Source organism: Anomaloglossus baeobatrachus, chromosome 5, assembly GCF_048569485.1.
Source record: "Anomaloglossus baeobatrachus isolate aAnoBae1 chromosome 5, aAnoBae1.hap1, whole genome shotgun sequence".
NCBI classification, from domain to species: Eukaryota; Metazoa; Chordata; class Amphibia; order Anura; family Aromobatidae; genus Anomaloglossus; species Anomaloglossus baeobatrachus.
In genome coordinates this window covers 387,672,029-387,691,644 of record NC_134357.1, presented here as the reverse complement: position 1 = coordinate 387,691,644, position 19,616 = coordinate 387,672,029, and the positions used below count along the sequence as shown (strand labels likewise).

The following is a 19,616-nucleotide window of genomic DNA, read 5'->3' as shown; positions in this document are numbered from 1 at the left end:
AGGGTATCGCTACCGGTTGAACGGGTAGCGGGCCTAGTGGCGGGGCGGCAGCGGCTAACACGGGTAGCGGGGGAAGAGTCAGGGTGAGCGGGCGCAGGCCGGGCCCCCCAGCCGCAGTGGCCGATCCCTCAGGAATACAGGGGCGTGGGTCTCTTACCCGCTCCTCCAAATCCTCCTCCACCTCGCGTCTCCGCATAGCAGCCACCACGTCCGCCATGTCGGTCTCCCACTCCTCCAGGAGGAGCTGCATGCGGGCCTGCAGACGGTCACTCAGCGGGGCGGTCCGGTCCCTCACCCACGCCACGGTGCCTGGCGCGGGGACTACGGAGTTGCTGGTGGGGCTGTACATCTCGGCCATGGTGCTTTCCAGGAACCCAGTATCGCTGCAGAGTCCTGGCGTCCCTGCTCTTATGGCCGCGGGCTACATGCGGCCAGACGCCATGCGTCCCCCTTAGTCTGTTTCCGGCTCCTCCTCTACAGGGGTGGGGTTTCGGCTTTCGCGCCTCCACTGCTCGAGGAGACGCTGGAGCGGGGATTTTTCTCGCCCAAAATGGCGGCTTCTCAAATTTTTCGGCTGGACACCTCCGGCGGTCACAAGGCGCACCTCTACCAGATGGCAGAACGGTAAGATCCTGTTCGTGACGCCAAGTTGTCGCGGGCGGAGGAGGGGACGCTGCGCTCACCCACTGCTCGGGTCCGGCTGCTGCTGCTGCTCGGTGGTGGCTCGAGCGGTGGGCCGGATCCCGGGGACTCGAGCGGCGTTCCTCGCCCGTGAGTGAAAGGGGGTGGTGTGTGGTTTGGGGATATTGTCCGTGACGCCACCCACGGTTGTGGTGAGGTTGTGACACCACCGCTGCTCTGGATGGGGATCCCGGGAGCGATGACAGGGAGCAGCTTGGATGTTGGTTCTCCCCTCCGTGGGTAGGGGGGTTGGTTGTCCTGGGGCCCGGTGAGGGGAGGGATGACAGGCGGGTTAAGGGGCCTGGTGAGGTGCAGGGTCGCGGGGGCAGCGCTGTGCCGCACGGCACGGTGGTACTCACTCAGCCAATGAATAATGCAAAGTCTCCGGTAAAACAAACGGCTGGATGGACGGGTCCCACAGACGGCTGCGGTGTTTCTTCTCCCGGTAGGTTGATGGTGACTGCCTTTCCCTGCACCTGTGTTGTGTTTACGGTTCCAATGGCTTCCCACCGGTATCCCGCTCCCCAGCTTGGATGGATGCTGATGGAGCCCCTTTTGCCCGCAGGCTCTGGCCCTGGGAACTGTAGCCTTGGCGGTGACTGTGTTTCCCTTCACGGTGTGAGCTGTTGCCTTCAATCGGGTCTTGACTGCTGGGAAACCCCGGAGGTTCCCTTCGCTAACGGATTTGACCAGTTTTACGGCGACTCCTAGCCTGGTCGGGATCCGTAGGCCCTGCCGAATGGTGCTGGCTTCTCTTCACTCCTCGATCCGGTACCGGCGGGCCACCGCCCGTCCCCGGTCCTTACGATTTGCTCCAATCAGCCTCTCCTGCAGACGGTCACCACCGTCTGCCAACCTTGCTGTATGTGCCCGGGCCACGCACCCGGACACAGTCAGGCTGCTCCTCTACCACTTCAACTCCAAAACTCATCTGCCTACTTTTCCCGCCTCCAGGACTGTGAACTCCTCGGTGGGCGGGCCCAACTGCCTGGCCCACCCCCTGGTGTGGACATCAGCCCCTGGAGGAAGGCAACAAGGATTTGTGTTTGACTTAGGTGTGCCTAGCCGGGGTGTGGGGTGTGTTGTTGTAGTACCTGTGACATCCTGGCTTGTCCAGGGCGCCACACATATACCAGCGCTGCTGCGCAATCATTACCACATGCACTGCTCTATATCCTGGTGCTCTCCTTATGCCATCATCGTGTCTGTGTCATTTGTGTGTCACCTGTGTCCATCACTATGTCACTGTGCCATCAGTGTGTCATCCGTGTGCCATCAGTATGTCATTTGTGTGTCTGTGTCATTTGTGTGTCATTGTGTCCATCAGTGTGGCATCCGTGTGTTACTGTACCATCTATATGCCATCAGTCTGCCACCCATGTGTAATCCATGTTCATCAGTGTGTCATCAATGTGCCATCAGTGTGGCATCTGTGTCAGTGTGCCCTCAGTGTGTAATGTGTGTCACCCGTGTCCATCAGTGTGGCATCCGTGTGTCAGTGTGCCATCAGTGTGTCATCCATGTGCCATCAGTGTGCCACCTGTGTGTAATCCATGTTCATCGGTGTGTCGTCAGTGTGGCATCCGTGTGTCATCCATGTGCCATCAGTGTGCCACCCGTGTGTAATCCATGTTCATCAGTGTGTTGTCAGTGTGGCATCCGTGTGTCAGCGTGTCATCCATGTGCCATCAGTGTGCCACCCGTGTGTAATCCATGTTCATCCGTGTGCCATCTGTGTCAGTGTGCCCTCAGTGTGTAATCTGTATGTCACCCGCGTGTAATCCATGTTTATCAGTGTGTCGTCAGTGTGGCATCCTTGTGTTAGTGTGTCAGCTATGTGCCATCAGTGTGCCACCCGTGTGTAATCCATGTTCATCCGTGTGCCATATGTGTCAGTGTGCCCTCAGTGTGTAATCTGTGTCACCTGTGTGTCATCAGTGTGTCACCCGTGTGCCATCAGTGTGTCATTCATGTACCATCACTGTCATGAAATGTTCCATCCTTGTGCCATCCATATGTTATCAGTGTGCCATCGTGGCCCTATAGAAGTGAATGTGGACACCTCCACTAATGCAACCAAAAGCAGCACAAAGTGATAAACCTGGCTAGGTTGGATTACTTGCTTGTCGCGGTGGTGTGGCTAATTCTATAGCACCACCATAGGGCGGCAGCGCCGTGTGAAGCGCGGTCACATCCACAGTCGTGTACCACGAGCCCTATATGTGTCTTATTTGCTGTGGACGTGGTGTTTCTTATCCAGAAATCTTATCCTATTTCATCATTTGCACGTTTTCAAAATGTCACTACATTTTTGCGCAATTAGTAAAGTACAAAATCTCATTTTAATTCCGCGCAATAATTGAAGGATCATCCAACTTATTTCTCTTAAAGAAGGCAGAAAAAAAGAACTTACATAAAAGACAGCATTGTGACTTTAGGGGAGAGTCATTAACCCCATGTGTGCCATTTTGCAGAACTTGGCGCTAAAAATGTCAACGAATTCCATGTGATAAAAAAAATGTCACAAAAGGAAAAAAAAAAACAACAAAAACGTGATAAATGGTGGGCAGAGCCTGCCTGCAGCCCACAGCCCACCAGCACATTATTAGGTGGTCTGCAGAGCCAGCCAACACACCCTAATAATCAGGGCCGGTATAGGGGGCAGGGGGTGCCCGGCAGGCCGCCGCTCGGGGTGGCAGGGCACGGTGTGGCAGCACTAGACACACAGTCTGGCAGTGTCTGGCTCTTTGTCCTCACCACACATCCCGGCTCCTGTTTTCCATTCCTTCTCCTCCCCCTTTGCTGAAATCCCCAGGGAGGAGAAGGAGGTCACATGACCGGGGGGCGGGGCCTGTCCTTGTCTGCAAAAAAAAAAAAAAAGCCATTTTGAGAGAGAAGGTAAAAAAAAAGAAGAAGAAGAAGAGAGGGGAGAAGAAGAAGAAGAAGGGAGGAAGGGGAGACAAAGGGAGGGGAGACAGGCAGGGAGGAGAGCGCTCCTAGACGGGGCTGGAGGGGGAGGGGAGAGCCATTTGGAGACATAATCCTGGAGACAGGCGGACCACAGAGAGAGCAGCATCATCAGGTAAGGGCACCGGGGGCGGACCCTGGAGGATGTGCGCCTTGTGGGGGCACAGCTGGAGTGTGGGGGGCCCCAGAAGTGCTGTGTCCCTGCCCCCTCCCCAGCCCTGGATTTGTGGGGGATGGTGGTGTGTGCCCCTATATAATGCTGGGGGGATTGCACCCCTCCTCTGTAGCCAGACACAGGCGACTCTTACAGGAACTTGGTTTCCCCTCACCTGTATGGCCACCGTCCGCTTACGCTGTGCTATGTCCTGGTCTACATGGCAAACTTTTCATTTGTACATGGCGGGTACAGTGATGAATTATTAGGGTTTATCTACGGTGGCCCATGTCGTGTCGCCCCAGTACGTATATGGCCGCCTATAGACGGGTCCCCTCCTGCAGTGTTTTGGGGTCTCCGGCTATTGCCGGCATTTCTTCCATCATTTCCCATGGAAATGGATTTACCTGGGATGGTTTAGGAAAACCTGCACTCGCCGGGGTTGGACCCGATGGCCCTTGAGGTTCCTTCCAACCCTACCAATCAATGTGTCTACATGTAAAGGGGGAATTGGCCGGTAATAACTAATGCCGGTGACTAATGACCCACCATCACCTGCCGTGACTGTCACCCCATAGAGGGTCATGCCAGTGACCGATTATAGCGTTCCCCATAGAGGGTGATCCCAGTGACCGATTATAGCGTGCCCCATAGAGGGTTATCCCCGGGACCGATTATAGCGTGCCCCATAGAGGGTGATCCCAGTGACCGATTATAGCGTGCCCCATAGAGGGTGATCCCAGTGACCGATTATAGCGTGCCCCATAGAGGGTGATCCCAGTGACCGATTATAGCGTGCCCCATAGAGGGTGATCCCAGTGACCGATTATAGCGTGCCCCATAGAGGGTGATCCCAGTGACCGATTATAGCGTGCCCCATAGAGGGTGATCCCAGTGACCGGTTATAGCGTGCCCCATAGAGGGTGATCCCAGTGACCGATTATAGCGTGCCCCATAGAGGGTGATCCCAGTGACCGGTTATAGCGTGCCCCATAGAGGGTGATCCCAGTGACCGATTATAGCGTACCCCATAGAGGGTGATCCCAGTGACTGATTATAGCGTGCCCCATAGAGGGTGATCCCAGTGACTGATTATAGCGTGCCCCATAGAGGGTGATCCCAGTGACCGATTATAGCGTGCCCCATAGAGGGTGATCCCAGTGACCGATTATAGCGTACCCCATAGAAGGTGACCCAAGTGACCGATTATAGCGTGCCCCATAGAGGGTGATCCCAGTGACCGATTATAGCGTGCCCCATAGAGGGTGATCCCAGTGACCGGTTATAGCGTGCCCCATAGAGGGTGATCCCAGTGACCGATTATAGCGTGCCCCATAGAGGGTGATCCCAGTGACCGATTATAGCGTACCCCATAGAAGGTGACCCAAGTGACCGATTATAGCGTGCCCCATAGAGGGTGATCCCAGTGACCGATTATAGCGTGCCCCATAGAGGGTGATCCCAGTGACCGGTTATAGCGTGCCCCATAGAGGGTGATCCCAGTGACCGATTATAGCGTGCCCCATAGAGGGTGATCCCAGTGACCGGTTATAGCGTGCCCCATAGAGGGTGATCCCAGTGACCGATTATAGCGTACCCCATAGAGGGTGATCCCAGTGACTGATTATAGCGTGCCCCATAGAGGGTGATCCCAGTGACTGATTATAGCGTGCCCCATAGAGGGTGATCCCAGTGACCGATTATAGCGTGCCCCATAGAGGGTGATCCCAGTGACCGATTATAGCGTACCCCATAGAAGGTGACCCAAGTGACCGATTATAGCGTACCCCATAGAGGGTGATCCCAGTGACCGGTTATAGCGTGCCCCATAGAGGGTGATCCCAGTGACCGATTATAGCGTACCCCATAGAGGGTGATCCCAGTGACCGATTATAGCGTACCCCATAGAGGGTGATCCCAGTGACTGATTATAGCGTGCCCCATAGAGGGTGATCCCAGTGACCGATTATAGCGTGCCCCATAGAGGGTGATCCCAGTGACTGGTTATAGCGTGCCCCATAGAGGGTGATCCCAGTGACCGATTATAGCGTACCCCATAGAAGGTGACCCAAGTGACCGATTATAGCGTACCCCATAGAGGGTGATCCCAGTGACCGATTATAGCGTACCCCATAGAGGGTGATCCCAGTGACTGATTATAGCGTGCCCCATAGAGGGTGATCCCAGTGACCGGTTATAGCGTGCCCCATAGAGGGTGATCCCAGTGACCGATTATAGCGTGCCCCATAGAGGGTGATCCCAGTGACCGATTATAGCGTGCCCCATAGAGGGTGATCCCAGTGACCGATTATAGCGTGCCCCATAGAGGGTGATCCCAGTGACCGATTATAGCGTACCCCATAGAGGGTGATCCCAGTGACTGATTATAGCGTGCCCCATAGAGGGTGATCCCAGTGACCGATTATAGCGTGCCCCATAGAGGGTGATCCCAGTGACCGATTATAGCGTGCCCCATAGAGGGTGATCCCAGTGACCGATTATAGCGTGCCCCATAGAGGGTGACCCAAGTGACCGATTATAGCGTACCCCATAGAGGGTGATCCCAGTGACTGATTATAGCGTACCCCATAGAGGGTGATCCCAGTGACTGATTATAGCGTACCCCATAGAGGGTGATCCCAGTGACTGATTATAGCGTACACCATAGAGGGTGATCCCAGTGACTGATTATAGCGTACACCATAGAGGGTGATCCCAGTGACCGATTATAGCGTACCCCATAGAGGGTCACCCCAGTGACCGATTACAGTGTACCCCATAGAGGGTGACCGATGATAACATACCCCATAGAGGGTCACCCCAGTGACCAAATTATCCGATAGAGGGTGACCCAAGAGACCGATTATAGTGTATCCCATAGAGGGTCACTCCACTGACCGATGACAGCGTACCTCATAGAGAGTGACATCAGTGACTGACTATAGCGTACCCCATAGAGGGTGACTCAAGAGACCAATTATAGCGTACCCCCTACAGGGTCACCTCAGTGACCGATTATAGCGTACCCCTCATATCTGTTACCCTTTACTGTTATTACAAACTTTAGCCAAAAAATGTACAACATAAATCCCAAGAATCGTCCAATTCTATCAAGTTGTTAAATCCTCCATCTGACGGATTGTATCCAATACTGGGTGACAGCCAGAACAGCTTTCCGAGCTGGCGGTGGCACCCAGCTTTACTAGATTCTTGCATGGCAAGTCTACCATGAGAAAGCTGGGAACAGCCCCAGCTTGAATTGTAGGTGGCTTCACCCAGCTTTCCCAGGATCAGATGTACTGAAGAACAGGCTGACAGAAGAGGACGACTCAAGGACTTGTGTTTTTGAGTGGAGGACATCCTTATCAAGCGCTGACCTTTTCACACGTGTGATGGGGTTGGCGGTGCTAGAGCCGACTGTTCTCCTGGGAGAACCAAGACGACGTCTATATCATCCTACTTCTGCTTATCGGAAAGCTGTGTGACAAGCAGCTGCTGCCACAAGAGTTGTCACTCCTCCAGCCCACACTATGAAAAGCCCTAACTAATATACTGATATGTCCCTGATTTACCACGCTATGTATCTAGGCAGATTTGCTGATCAGGACTCTGGGAAAGCTGGGTGACGACGCCTGGGGGAGCCAAGACATGTTGTATTTCATTGATCACTTGATTAACTGATTGTTGAGTGATTATTAGGGGTGTACACGAGCGCTCATACTTGTTTTAGTTCTCCAAACATAAGCTTCGACACTTTGTAATCTGGAATGTCTGATAATTGGGCATATGGCAGACCCATGGAGGATTAGGAGTGGAAACCTTCATATGTCTTCACCACTTGGCAGGTTTAGAAAACTACCGTAACTTTCATCCACTATGGACCCCTTATATTATTGCATTTGCCCCCTTTTTTGTAGGGGGCGGGGGTGTTATTTTGTTGGAGCCACAAGTGAGGAATCGGGTTACTTTATTACTTTCTCTGTTAAAGGGATATTCCACATCACAGACATTTCTGGCGTATCCTCATGAATGAGCGCTGATGTGCAGACAGTGAGATGAGGGTCGGGGATGTGCCAGATTGTGGATATGCCATGACTATCTTAGATGGGAATACGCCATCAGTGGAGGAGGTGACTTTGTTCGGGATCCCCATCTTTCAGCCACGTGCCGTACCCTACTTAAGACAATCCCGTAGACGATGGCTGGAGCGGGGGTCGAGTATGCGCACCTCCACTCTATTCAAGATGGGGCTGCAAAGCTCGGTTTTGGTATTCCAAAGCTTTGGTTTCAGGACTGGTCCTAAGCAGTGATGAGCGAATAGTAACTATTCATGTTCTGATTATTCATAACAAATCCCAAACTATTAATCCAGTATTGGTCATGAATAACGAACCTAATCCAAGTCAATGGGAACCCGAGCATTTTTCATGAAGATCTCCCAGAAGCATGCTTGGGTTCCCCATTGACTTGAATTAGGTTCGTTATTCGTGGTGAATACCGGAATAGTACTATGGGATTCGTTACGAATAATCCAAACCCGAATAGCTACTATTCACCCATCACTAGTCCTAAGTTATCCCCTTTCCAACACATGAGGAATAACCTGCTATCTTGGGGAATAACCAGTTGTAAAGTCTCTTGCTCTGGAGGAACCCACTGTGTAATTCTACATTTGTCCTGTGGGGGTGCACTTACGGTTAAGTTTCTCTTACAGAGTACATCTGATCTCTGGGGCACCTTCTTAGAAAGTGAGCGTGTTTTATAACCAAGAACCCCTTTAGTAGTTATTGGGGATAAATGGATGTGTGTAGCTGTCTGATAGTAAATTATCTGATGATCCGGCACCAGTATTTTCCATGGCCATGTTCTCTTTTACATGTGGTGCCATCAACTCATATTAGGAGCGGTTTCCTAGAATTATTTTTGAAATCTTTATGGCTGCAAACCATGTTTGTTCCTGTGCTCACTCTATGTGGAATATTTGCTCATTCTGAGCCTCCTGGTTCACAAATTAAACACCAGAATTACAGTAATGCCGGAGGAAAGTATGGAAGGGACAGGTATGGGATGTGTGGTCAACAGACAGCTGGGTGAGCACCTCTTGGGCCCTGTACGTTGTCTGTATATAGTCACCAGTGCCGGGCTCTGAGGAGGTGGCTCATACTGGTCGGCGGTAAGACCCCACTACTATTCTCATTACTCCGCAGAGCGTTCTGTTTCTGTAGTGTTCCCGGGAGGGAATCCCACATAACACCACTAACCCAATTGTGGCATCAACCACTAAACGCTGCACTGGTTATTATTTCCTTTGCTTAGTAATAGGAGCAGGACTATAGGAGAGTAGTCACAGTACAGTATTATGAGGCTGTGTTCACACAATACGTTTGGTATGTTTTTTTGTTCTGCTGCAATTTTCTGATAACGTACTGAAATTGCCTCGATTTATCTTGTTTTCAGAAAATAGTGTCAAGAAAATGTTTTCCAAACACATTGTGTGAATCTTAGGGGTTCTTTAGCTTTTTACGGTGCTATGCAATTCTGCCGGAACTGTACGTGATGTAATGACACAGTGTGAATATAGTAGATGTCCATCGTTATATGATTCTGCTGTTAACATTTGTTATATCAGCTTTAGGCCTCGTTCACATTGGTGCTGTAATCGGGCAAGTGCAATGTGATAAAATCTCATATGGACAAATGTTAATCAATGATGCAGAGCAGATCTGCGATTCTTCATAAGAAACAATGGCAGCATGCTGTGATTGTTAGTGTAGATCGGCTCACTCGCACCCATACAAGTCTATGTGCGTGTGAAACATCAGACTGCACTGATGTTATCAGAGTGCAATGTGATATATGCAAAGACAGGCGATGGAGAAGATGGACAAATTAATATTTCCTTCTTCGCACGTGTGCTCAGATTTTCAATGTGAGAGAATCTGATCACAGTGAATGACACTCGGCTCACACTCACAGCAGAGTTTGGCTCCGTGTCATTAGTATTTCGCATCCGATGCTCTCTTGTCCGGCTCTGGTCTGCCGCCTGGCGTGTCCGGCTCTGGTCTGCCGCCTGGCGTGTCCGGCTCTGGTCTGCCGCCTGGCGTGTCCGGCTCTGGTCTGCCGCCTGGCGTGTCCGGCTCTGGTCTGCCGCCTGGCGTGTCCGGCTCTGGTCTGCCGCCTGGCGTGTCCGGCTCTGGTCTGCCGCCTGGCGTGTCCGGCTCTGGGCTGCCGCCTGGCGTGTCCGGCTGTGGGCTGCCGCCTGGCGTGTCCGGCTGTGGGCTGCCGCCTGGCGTGTCCGGCTGTGGGCTGCCGCCTGGCGTGTCCGGCTGTGGGCTGCCGCCTGGCGTGTCCGGCTGTGGGCTGCCGCCTGGCGTGTCCGGCTGTGGGCTGCCGCCTGGCGTGTCCGGCTGTGGGCTGCCGCCTGGCGTGTCCGGCTGTGGGCTGCCGCCTGGCGTGTCCGGCTGTGGGCTGCCGCCTGGCGTGTCCGGCTGTGGGCTGTGTTGTTGCTGGCTCTGCGTTGTTGCTGGGCGCAGTGTGGAGTCTTGTCATTAGACGTGTGTGTGTGTGTATATATGTGTGTGTGTATATATATATATATATATATATATATATATATATATATATATACATATACATATACATACATACATACATACATACATACATACATGCATGCATGCATGCATGCATGCATACATACATACATACATACATACATACATACATACATACGGAGGCTGCCGGTGGGTGAAATCTGCTTTTTGTATAACGATTCTGAGCATCAGAGATCTATATATCCTGATCAAGTCCCGGAATCTTATGGGGCTCGTGTCTGTTCTCCCTCAATACTTTGGCCTGCACTTTCCCTACATATCCTCCAGGGGGCAGCACTTCCAGCCATCTCTAAAAGAAGAGGCCTAGTGATACCACAGGAGACGTCTACGCTCCCTTCTTTCCGATGATGGTATTTATTTACATTGCGCGTGCCAGTGTTAACCCTTTCCTTCCTGCTTGCAGTTTAGATTTGCATATATTTAATAAATTCCATTTTCTCTTTTCTGCAGAGCCCCCCTCCCCACACCCCTTCCCCCTGCTGCACAATGCATCGGACCATGCGGATCAAAATGACGGAGCTGAACCCGCACCTTATGTGTGCACTGTGTGGAGGGTACTTCATCGATGCTGCCACCATTGTGGAGTGCCTGCATTCCTGTGAGTAGTGACACATTGTTATACCGTAGCATGGGTTTATTACAGTAGGGTTTTGACCTGCATTAGCGTCGTGTCTGTCATGGCAGCGTTACATCTGGTTGTGTCAGGGCAAATACGAGCAACGGTTCTAATGCTTTGCTGCATCCTCCTAGGTGTGGGGGTCTGTCAGCAGTGACTAGTGGTCTGTTCCTATATGCCAGCTTGCACACTGTGACGCCACCACGCTAATGCCTAATTATTTCTTGTCTTTCTACAGTCTGCAAGACATGCATCCTGCGCTACTTAGAAGCCCACAAATTCTGCCCCATGTGTGACTCTCAGGTGCACAAAGGACGCCCACTTCTGAGCATTAGGTGTGTATCCCTGAAGTAACAGCTCATCACTTCCACCTGGGCATTATTGCCGGATGGTACTTTAGATGGCAAGCATATTCTAGTCTGCCGCTCTCCTTGTCATCCAAAGTGTCAGCCCCATGACTGACCCTATTACAGTCAGTAGAGTCTATTGGGATTAGCCGGGATCAGGCGTAGCTCCTATATAACCATAAGGCACAGTGCTAATATCAGCCGGGACTAGATGATTTCACTTGCAGACATTCATCTATTGCGATATGTTTCTGGGAAAGCAGTGCGACTATTACATGGCCACCATTACAGCCTGTGTAGGATACGTCATTCTTATCCAGGATGTTTCATTATCGTGATGTATTTTGTGTTCTACTATCTCAGTACCATGTAGGAAATCTGGGATGTGACACTTGCATTGCAATAACGATCTCAATATTAGAGACTGAAAACTATATAAATCCCCCCCCCCTTAAAAATGATCCCATATTTGTTGATCCTACTATATTATTTGGTGACCTTGCTGTATAATATGGTGAATGTTGTATTAGTATGGATTGTGCATGTTTTTACATTATGTTCTTGTTTAGGTCGGATAAAACCTTACAAGACATTGTATATAAGCTCGTGCCCGGACTCTTCAGAGGTGAGAGCACATTGTGTGGGTTGGCATCTGTAAGATCTAGTATCACTCAAAGGGAAAAGGACACCATCACCGCAGACTGGATATCTTTATCAGTGGTTCTATTCACACAGTAAAGTCACACGACTTACGCATTTCAAGCCACTCCGGCAATAATACATACCTATCACCAGCTTCAGACTGGTGCATTACAGCCTGCATCAAGACCCAGAGCCCAGTCGGCCCTTATACTGGCCACACATTAAGAGCATGGAGGGGCCAATTTTAACGATTTTAAGGCAACTGATACTTTTTTGTGAGATAAATGGTCTTTTTTTTTAGTGTGTTTTACACGGCCTTCAGCTCGATCTCGAGCCATGGTGATGGATGAACGCTCTGTAGGAAGACTGGTCTTGTGCAAGTCTACATAGGTCCACCAGGGTCTTCTCTGCTGTTTTCATGATAGTATAAAGCCATCAGGCTGCTCATCTACCTCTTCACCTTATTCCTTCTATTCCTCCGACCATGATGTCCTTCTCCAGTGACTGGTCTCCTCGTATCATGTGTCCAAAGTAGGCAGCTCGTGGCTTAGTGATACTTTCTTCGAGTGACATGTCTGGCTTGATTTGTTCTAAAATTGATTGATTTGTTTGTTCCCCTTTCCATCCATGCTTATCAGATGCCAATCAGTGAAAAAGTTGATCTTTGTATTGAATTTCTTTCAGTCATTGTCAAATATAGTAATTAAATCTTGATTGTACCAAACATAGCTTTGTGGAGCTCAGATGAAGGTGGAGATGGATTCTTGAGTTGTTATAATTTATGGCCTTGTTGTACAGAACGACCTTCATAAACCAGCCATGAGCAAGATGTTAATATGCCATTGTCTGATTCACTCTCAAGCTTACACATTAGAGTAATGTCTGCTGAGCTTTCCGACATAAGGGGAACTAGATGGCCATCTAATGTGTATGGGGTCTCCTTTGACAGGTGATGTCCCATAAGTCGTGGACATAGGTGTCTGATAGCGACCTACTCTACTCTCCCCATATAGAACACATGGACGGGGGTCAACGGTAAAAGCTATCAACTGAACGAGCGATCATTTCTAGCTTTAGGGTAGTTCTGCCGCAGGGGAACAGGGCTCCTGTGCATGGACAGTATCTGGCTCCTTTCCAGGCCAACAGCACGTTGTGATGAACCAGTTCTTGTGTCTGACAGAAGCTGCCATGGAGGTGGCAGTGGGCCCCATTACGTCTAGGGCCCTTGTGTGGCTGCACAGGTAGCACCAATGCTATGTCTGCTCCTGGTTCTGTGTCATGTAAGATTTCCACTCCTTTACTTCTCAGCTACTATCAGACAGACCATTAATCCTGTAAAAGATGAGGATTCCTGACATTTTCCTTTCATTGCCATACTAATGCACCTTAGTCCCCAAAGATCATTTCTATCTACAGCTTCGGGAAACCAGGAATATGAGCCGCCTTGATCCAGCCATGTTTTATTTCTTATTGATTTCCACTTTGCAATGGAGGTTCATCAATATAGATGAGACGCTGGGACAGAATCACATGCGGGTATGAATGGGTCATGCTTCTGTGCCAAGACAGAGCTCTAGGTGCCCTCAATCAGGCAGTGATGGCACAGAGATTCAGGCTGTGCCTGTGAATCCACAAGAAGTCTGCCTGGCACATAAGACGGCCGATAAATTACATAATCCCATATAGCCCAATAAAAGGGTCCTAGAAGAGGAAAGTGCTTGTTACAAATCTGCTCATGGCATAGCTGATGAATGAAAGCTATCAGTTTCTTAGTGCCAACAATAATAAGTACAGGTGGCTGGCACAATGAGCGTTCTCTCAGTAGTGGGGGAAACGCGAACTGAAACCGAAAAATACATCCTTCTTATCACATTATTTCCAGACATCAGCCAGTTTACATATATTTTGAAAATTGCCCAAATTCTGTAGGTTATCTTAAAGGACTTGGAAACTGATCTTACTGAAATGCCGGTATTTGGTTATACAGAATATTTCCAGTAGAATTTCTTTAAATATTTTGGAGAATTTGACTTTATCGCCTCTATCGCAGAAGTAGTTACCGGCGTATCTGCTATTGACTCGTCATTAAGGCTCTGTGCCCACGTTGCGTATTTGCATGCAGTTATGCTGCGTATTGCATTGCAGCGTAACTGCATGCGTCCTGCGTCCCCAATCTATGAAGATTGTGCATAATCCATGCACATGTGGCGTATTAGAACGCAGCGATTTGCATGCTGCCAAATCGCTGCGTTCTAAAAAGCAACATGTCACTTATTCCATGTGCTTTGGATGCAGCCCCCGCTCTGTCTATGGTGGGGGCTCCATCCAGAGCGCATGAAATCGGCTTTTCACTGCATTCATTACGCAGTGTTTCTGCAGCGATTTGAAGCTCTAATGTGCTGTTCAAATCGCTCTAGAAATTTCTGCAGGGACACGACGCAACGTGCGCACATAGCCTAAAGACGTTTTACCTGTTTCAGAAAAACCTGTCTCCTGGCTATAGTTTATTGCAGAAAAAACAGACTTTCCTTTGCTCACCCTCCTCAGGTCCATTACGGAGTCTCCACCACTGCTCCCAGGATCTGCTTTTGTCTGTAGTGCTGTTGTCACATCTACACAGTCAGTGAACGCAAAGGCTCTGAGCGGACTGTGCCATTAACTAGAGGTTACTCGCTGAGCTCAGTTACTGGCTGCAGTGCTGTCGATGTGGGCTGCTGACCATAACTGACACTGGGAGCAGCAGTGGAGACTCAGCAATGGACCCAGAGAGGGGTAGTAAAAATTGCAGCTGCAGTGACTTGTTTTCCCAAAGCCAGATAACCCTCTTTAACCCTTATCTTTTCCTAAGCTTATTTAGGCCTAAATTAATATTTTGATGTCGTCATAAATCAGCTTATTTATTAATTAATTTATTTATTTTACTTATATAGCGCCATTAATTCCACATCTCTTTACAGACATTACCATCACTGTCCCCATTGGGGCTCACAATCTAAATTCCCTATCAGTATGACATTGGAGTGTGTGAGGAAACCGGAGATCCCAAAACAAACCCACACAAACATGGGAAGAAGATACAAACTGCTTGCAGATGTGGTTATACTATGAGGGGTTAGAAGATAGTTGAGCAGACAAGCTCGCTGATGTATTCTGCTAACTCATGTCGTAGTCTGCACTGTGATAATTGGAAGCTGTAGAAGCCAAACGGTCACACATAAAACCCAATTGCAAAAATGCTTCTTAGCTAAAAATAGATACATGATTAAAAAAAATCCCATATACTTTAATGAGTGAACATAACATTTCAGCCTATGTAGGATCCAATCAGAAAGAAGTAGGAAACTCATTTATTTTCAAGAGGACAAGATCCTATGGGATCTGTTCCAATTTTTAACAAGAGGACTCTATGTAGGATAAAATGAGTATGGTATAAGAGCGGCCTTACACTGGATAGTAGTGACGTGTTGCAGTGCGAAACCTGAAGGTCATTTATTGTCTCCTCCACAGGTGAGATGAAGCGACGAAGGGAGTTCTACGCCTCGTACGCTCGTAAAGAAGGTGTGTGTCCCATGAACGTGTCTTACCACAGCTGTCCCCCACCCTACACTGGAAGGATTTGTGTTTTACAGTATATTTGCAATGGTAGTGTTCTGATACGTACTTGTCCTGCAAGTTAGGAAGCTGAGGATCCATATGAAATGTCTTCAGACAAGTAAACCACCATCCGGTCACACCGGAGCTCATTCATATAACACCCGTAATATTATTCCATAATAACCTGCGAATCCAAAGAGGGGGCATATCTGATAACAGAGGAAAACAGCAGTGCAGAAAGTCCCATAGCTGGTCCCCGAGTGGTGTCAGCAGTCTACATTATCATACATTCTCAAAATGTCACACGCAGATATGTGACTAAATACAAGCAAAACAGAACAAGCAATATGGAAATTCACTGCAAGCATCAAGATATATAGGAATACAGTGACCCTCTAATGGAATAACACCACATCCATATTGATCCGTCTGTCGTGTGTCCATGTTTTACAGCTAACACTGGCTCCAGCTCCGAACAGGGGGATAAAGTCACCGAGACTGGAGAACTGGTGGTGCACGAGGAGGAGAGCATCAGTCTATCAATCCAGTTCTCAGAGGATGCAAGGTATATAGATGGGCTGAGGATATATACTGTGTGTGTAGGAGTCATTGTCATTAGTCCTGGTGTTCTAATGTTCGATTTCCACATCTCTACTTCTACTAGGGATGAGGCACAAGACTTACCAGACAGTGAAGACCTGGAGAAGGTAAGCAGGAAGGCATGGACACATGTATGGTCACCTAGCTGACCCTTAAGATCTGTTCTCTCTATATTTTGTGGAGTTGTTTTATATGCCTGACTTTCCACTTCTCACCTGATAGAGGAACAGCCTTCGTTTCCTGCGCTGTCCTGCAGCCATGACCATAACTCACCTCGCTAAATTCCTACGAAACAAGATGGACGTCCCAAGCAAGTATAAGGTACAAGCCAAAATAGAAGCCTAGTGACCGCTGTGATGAGAATGAGGATTTTCCCATCTTTGATTGTGATCATTAAGATATCTTTTATTTATTCTGATCAATCGGGGTCCAAGTATTGGAACTCGCGTAGGGACCGCTGCAGACTCAGAAATGGTAGTCGTCCCTGCAATCGGACCTCAACCAATCCGAATGCAATCATTTCCTAGTGCTACCCCATCACATTCGATGGGAAAACAACATTATTTTTGGGGAAACACTTAGCTACAGAGTCTAAAGAAATGACATCTTCGGAGGTCCCAATGTACAGTGCTCTTCGGATGTAATATGTCTGGTGATTGGAGTCAAAGCTTTATATTAAATAGTTTACAAGCATCCATAGGAGTAGAAAGTCCACGGCACATCCAGTGTTTCCCAAAAGTGCTTTATTTTAATTCCATGTGTGCATTAAAAGAACCGGGTGCAGGTCTCTAAAGGACCACGGCCGTTTCGTACCTCTTCGGAGGTACGAAACGGCCGTTGTCCTTTAGAGACCTGCACCCAGTTCTCTGCCCGCTCTTTTAATGCACACATGGAATAAAAATAAAGCACTTTTGGGAAACTTACTGGATGTGCCGTGGACTTTCTACTCCTATGGATGCTTGTAAACTTCATCTCCCTTCTTTCCACTTAACGGAAGGAACCGATCAGCTCACTCCCCCTGGCACCACAAAGAGCTCAGCAAGGTAGTGTAGAACCGCATTCTTGTTTGTTGGATTTATATTAAATAGTTCTGTAATACAGAACTGGCGTGGTACATTAATCTAATCTGTGACCTCTGGAATAAGCATTGGTCTCTTAGGACGTCTTACATGATCTCACTACATTCCTGATTCCTTGTGTGAAGTCTTACCCTATACTTTTGGTTCCAGGTTGAGATTCTGTATGAGGAGGAGCTGCTGAAGGACTACTATACACTAATGGACATTGCTTACATATACCCCTGGGGACGGGTAAGTGCTTTGCTATTAGGTGCATGTTGCTGTTTGTACACACGGACAATCTGTAGACCTAGCCGCCTATAGATTTCAACATGCCCCAGTGACTCCTGGAGTATTTTTTTTTTTCCCCTATTCCAAGAAACATAAATGTTCAGCCGGACCAAGCATGGTAGTTGTGACAGATGACAGTCAGGTGAACATCTTGGCAGCTATTCCCATGTTTATACTGCTCTGAGCCCACCTCTGGGTCTCTTTTATTGCTCTCAAGACAGAGGCCACCTAATGTTAAACCAGTATCTGCCATGGAGTTAGACTGGACATACATATTAAATAGTTAGGGCTGTTTCACATATCCGGCATTTCGCCGGATCCGGCACACTCCAGTACAATGTTAATACTGTACAATGGCATCGCGGCAAGCTCCGTTCACATGCTCGGTTCACATGACAGCATGTGACTGGAGGTTGCCGCGATGCCATTGTACAGTATTGCACTGTAGTGGAGTGTGCCAGATCCAGCAATCCAGCAAAATGCCAGATGTGTGTCTCTTCCACCACCCAAATACACACGACGTGCATGCACATGTTCTCCAGAGTATAGAAAGCAGCTGCCATACTAAATTGTGGCAGCAACTTGTCTCATCTGAAAATCAAAGGACCGGACACAAGTAATCCAGTTAGTTTTTGTTTCTGTTGTCAAAGGGAGCCAGTAGTGCCCCTTCGTATACCTTAGCAAGTTGGCAGGTTCAATCGACAGACAGATTTACACTTATGGCATTATGTGCGGTTAACAGCAAACTTTAGCATTGCTCCAGTGAACAAAAATATAATTGTAATGTGACAGGTTTTGGTATTCTGATTCCTCTTCATATCTCCTCTTTTGGTTAGACTGGTCCTTTACCTCTGAAGTACCGCGTACAACCAACATGTAAGCGATTACGATTTAGTCGTCCAAGGAGCCTACAAGAAGCCAACCGTGGAACAACGTCAGAGGGGGACTCTACCAGTGACAAGGCCAGCAGCCCAGCGCCAATACCGTCTACCTCCTCTTCTCTCCCTAGCCCCGCCACACCATGCCAAGGCTCTCCAAATCCCAGCACTGAACTCGCCCCCGCATCCACCATCCATAATGGGCACTCTGCCAGTCGAGGGCGTAAAGTTACGCTCAATGGGGTTCCTGGACCCCCTCTCACTTGAGAATTTTAATTCCAGAGTCTTTTATACATATGTATATATTTAAAAAAAAAAAGTAAAAAAAACAAAACTTTTTTTATTTTCTATGGACAAGAGTAATTTAATCCCTCCTTACACTTAAAATCTTTTGTAATTTTTTCTTATAATTTATAAGCGGTTGGGACGAGTCTGTTTCATGCTCATATGAACTCGGCGTTGCCCGATCCACACCGGTTGATTTACTATTTCCAGTTTTGTTACACGTTTGTACTCTGAATGAAGGGGACCTGCCTTGACGGGTCATCACTGGGGCTGGCCGACTGCAAGACTTTATCTCTACAGGGTGGTTAATAAGTTATTTACTTTGCGTGAACTTTGAAAGACATGAACAGTAATGTGACCGGAGGACTTTAATGCTAGCCATTTATGTAAGACGTGCACTCCAGGGGGCGCCACATTCCTTATTGCGCTATTGAATGTATGTTTTTCAAGGTGCCTTCAGTAGCACCATAATAACATGGCACAATGGGGTCCGCCAACCCCAATTTTCATATGAACCCACCCCAAGCATTTTGTGTACCTGTTGTGGGCGGGATTTTTGGGGTTGTGGGGTGTCTCTACCTGTCAATATAAATAAAGATATCCAAACTGTTTTTGTGCATTTGATTATGGTTAATTCTGTGATAAAACTCTAAATTGTGTGCAACTCTTACCTGAGATCAGATCTCATACTTTGCACTGACGAGGGGCAATGACCCCGAAACACCGTGTCTGCAAATTGAGGTTCTGATCTGGCAATAAATGCTAAGTAGTATGAAAGGCTTGTTAAAGGGTCACTTTTGACTTGTAGGATTCCTACTTCCAATAGGTGGCACTAGAGTTCGTCTCCTTCCTCCCTGAAGAGACAATCTGATGTTTATATGGTACTTTA

General features: G+C 48.5%; 1 protein-coding gene across 2 annotated transcripts in view; it reads left to right on the top strand.

Annotated features, from left to right (window-relative positions):
* Nucleotides 1–19,338, top strand: part of PCGF2 (polycomb group ring finger 2) — a 29,659-nt gene extending 10,321 nt beyond the window's left edge. Inside the window, exons 1-10 of one of the 2 annotated variants that reach the window (XM_075350103.1) lie at nt 3,621–3,763; nt 10,867–11,014; nt 11,271–11,367; nt 11,949–12,004; nt 15,529–15,579; nt 16,069–16,180; nt 16,280–16,322; nt 16,438–16,536; nt 17,445–17,525; nt 18,401–19,338. In XM_075350103.1, the coding sequence (XP_075206218.1) occupies nt 10,903–11,014; nt 11,271–11,367; nt 11,949–12,004; nt 15,529–15,579; nt 16,069–16,180; nt 16,280–16,322; nt 16,438–16,536; nt 17,445–17,525; nt 18,401–18,709 (960 nt within the window). In that variant the 5' untranslated portion in view covers nt 3,621–3,763; nt 10,867–10,902 and the 3' untranslated portion in view covers nt 18,710–19,338. Of the gene's footprint in view, nt 1–3,620; nt 3,764–10,866; nt 11,015–11,270; nt 11,368–11,948; nt 12,005–15,528; nt 15,580–16,068; nt 16,181–16,279; nt 16,323–16,437; nt 16,537–17,444; nt 17,526–18,400 lie in introns of those variants that run through there. The other variant, XM_075350104.1, reaches the window with a different exon arrangement.
* Nucleotides 19,339–19,616: the final 278 nt, after the last annotated feature.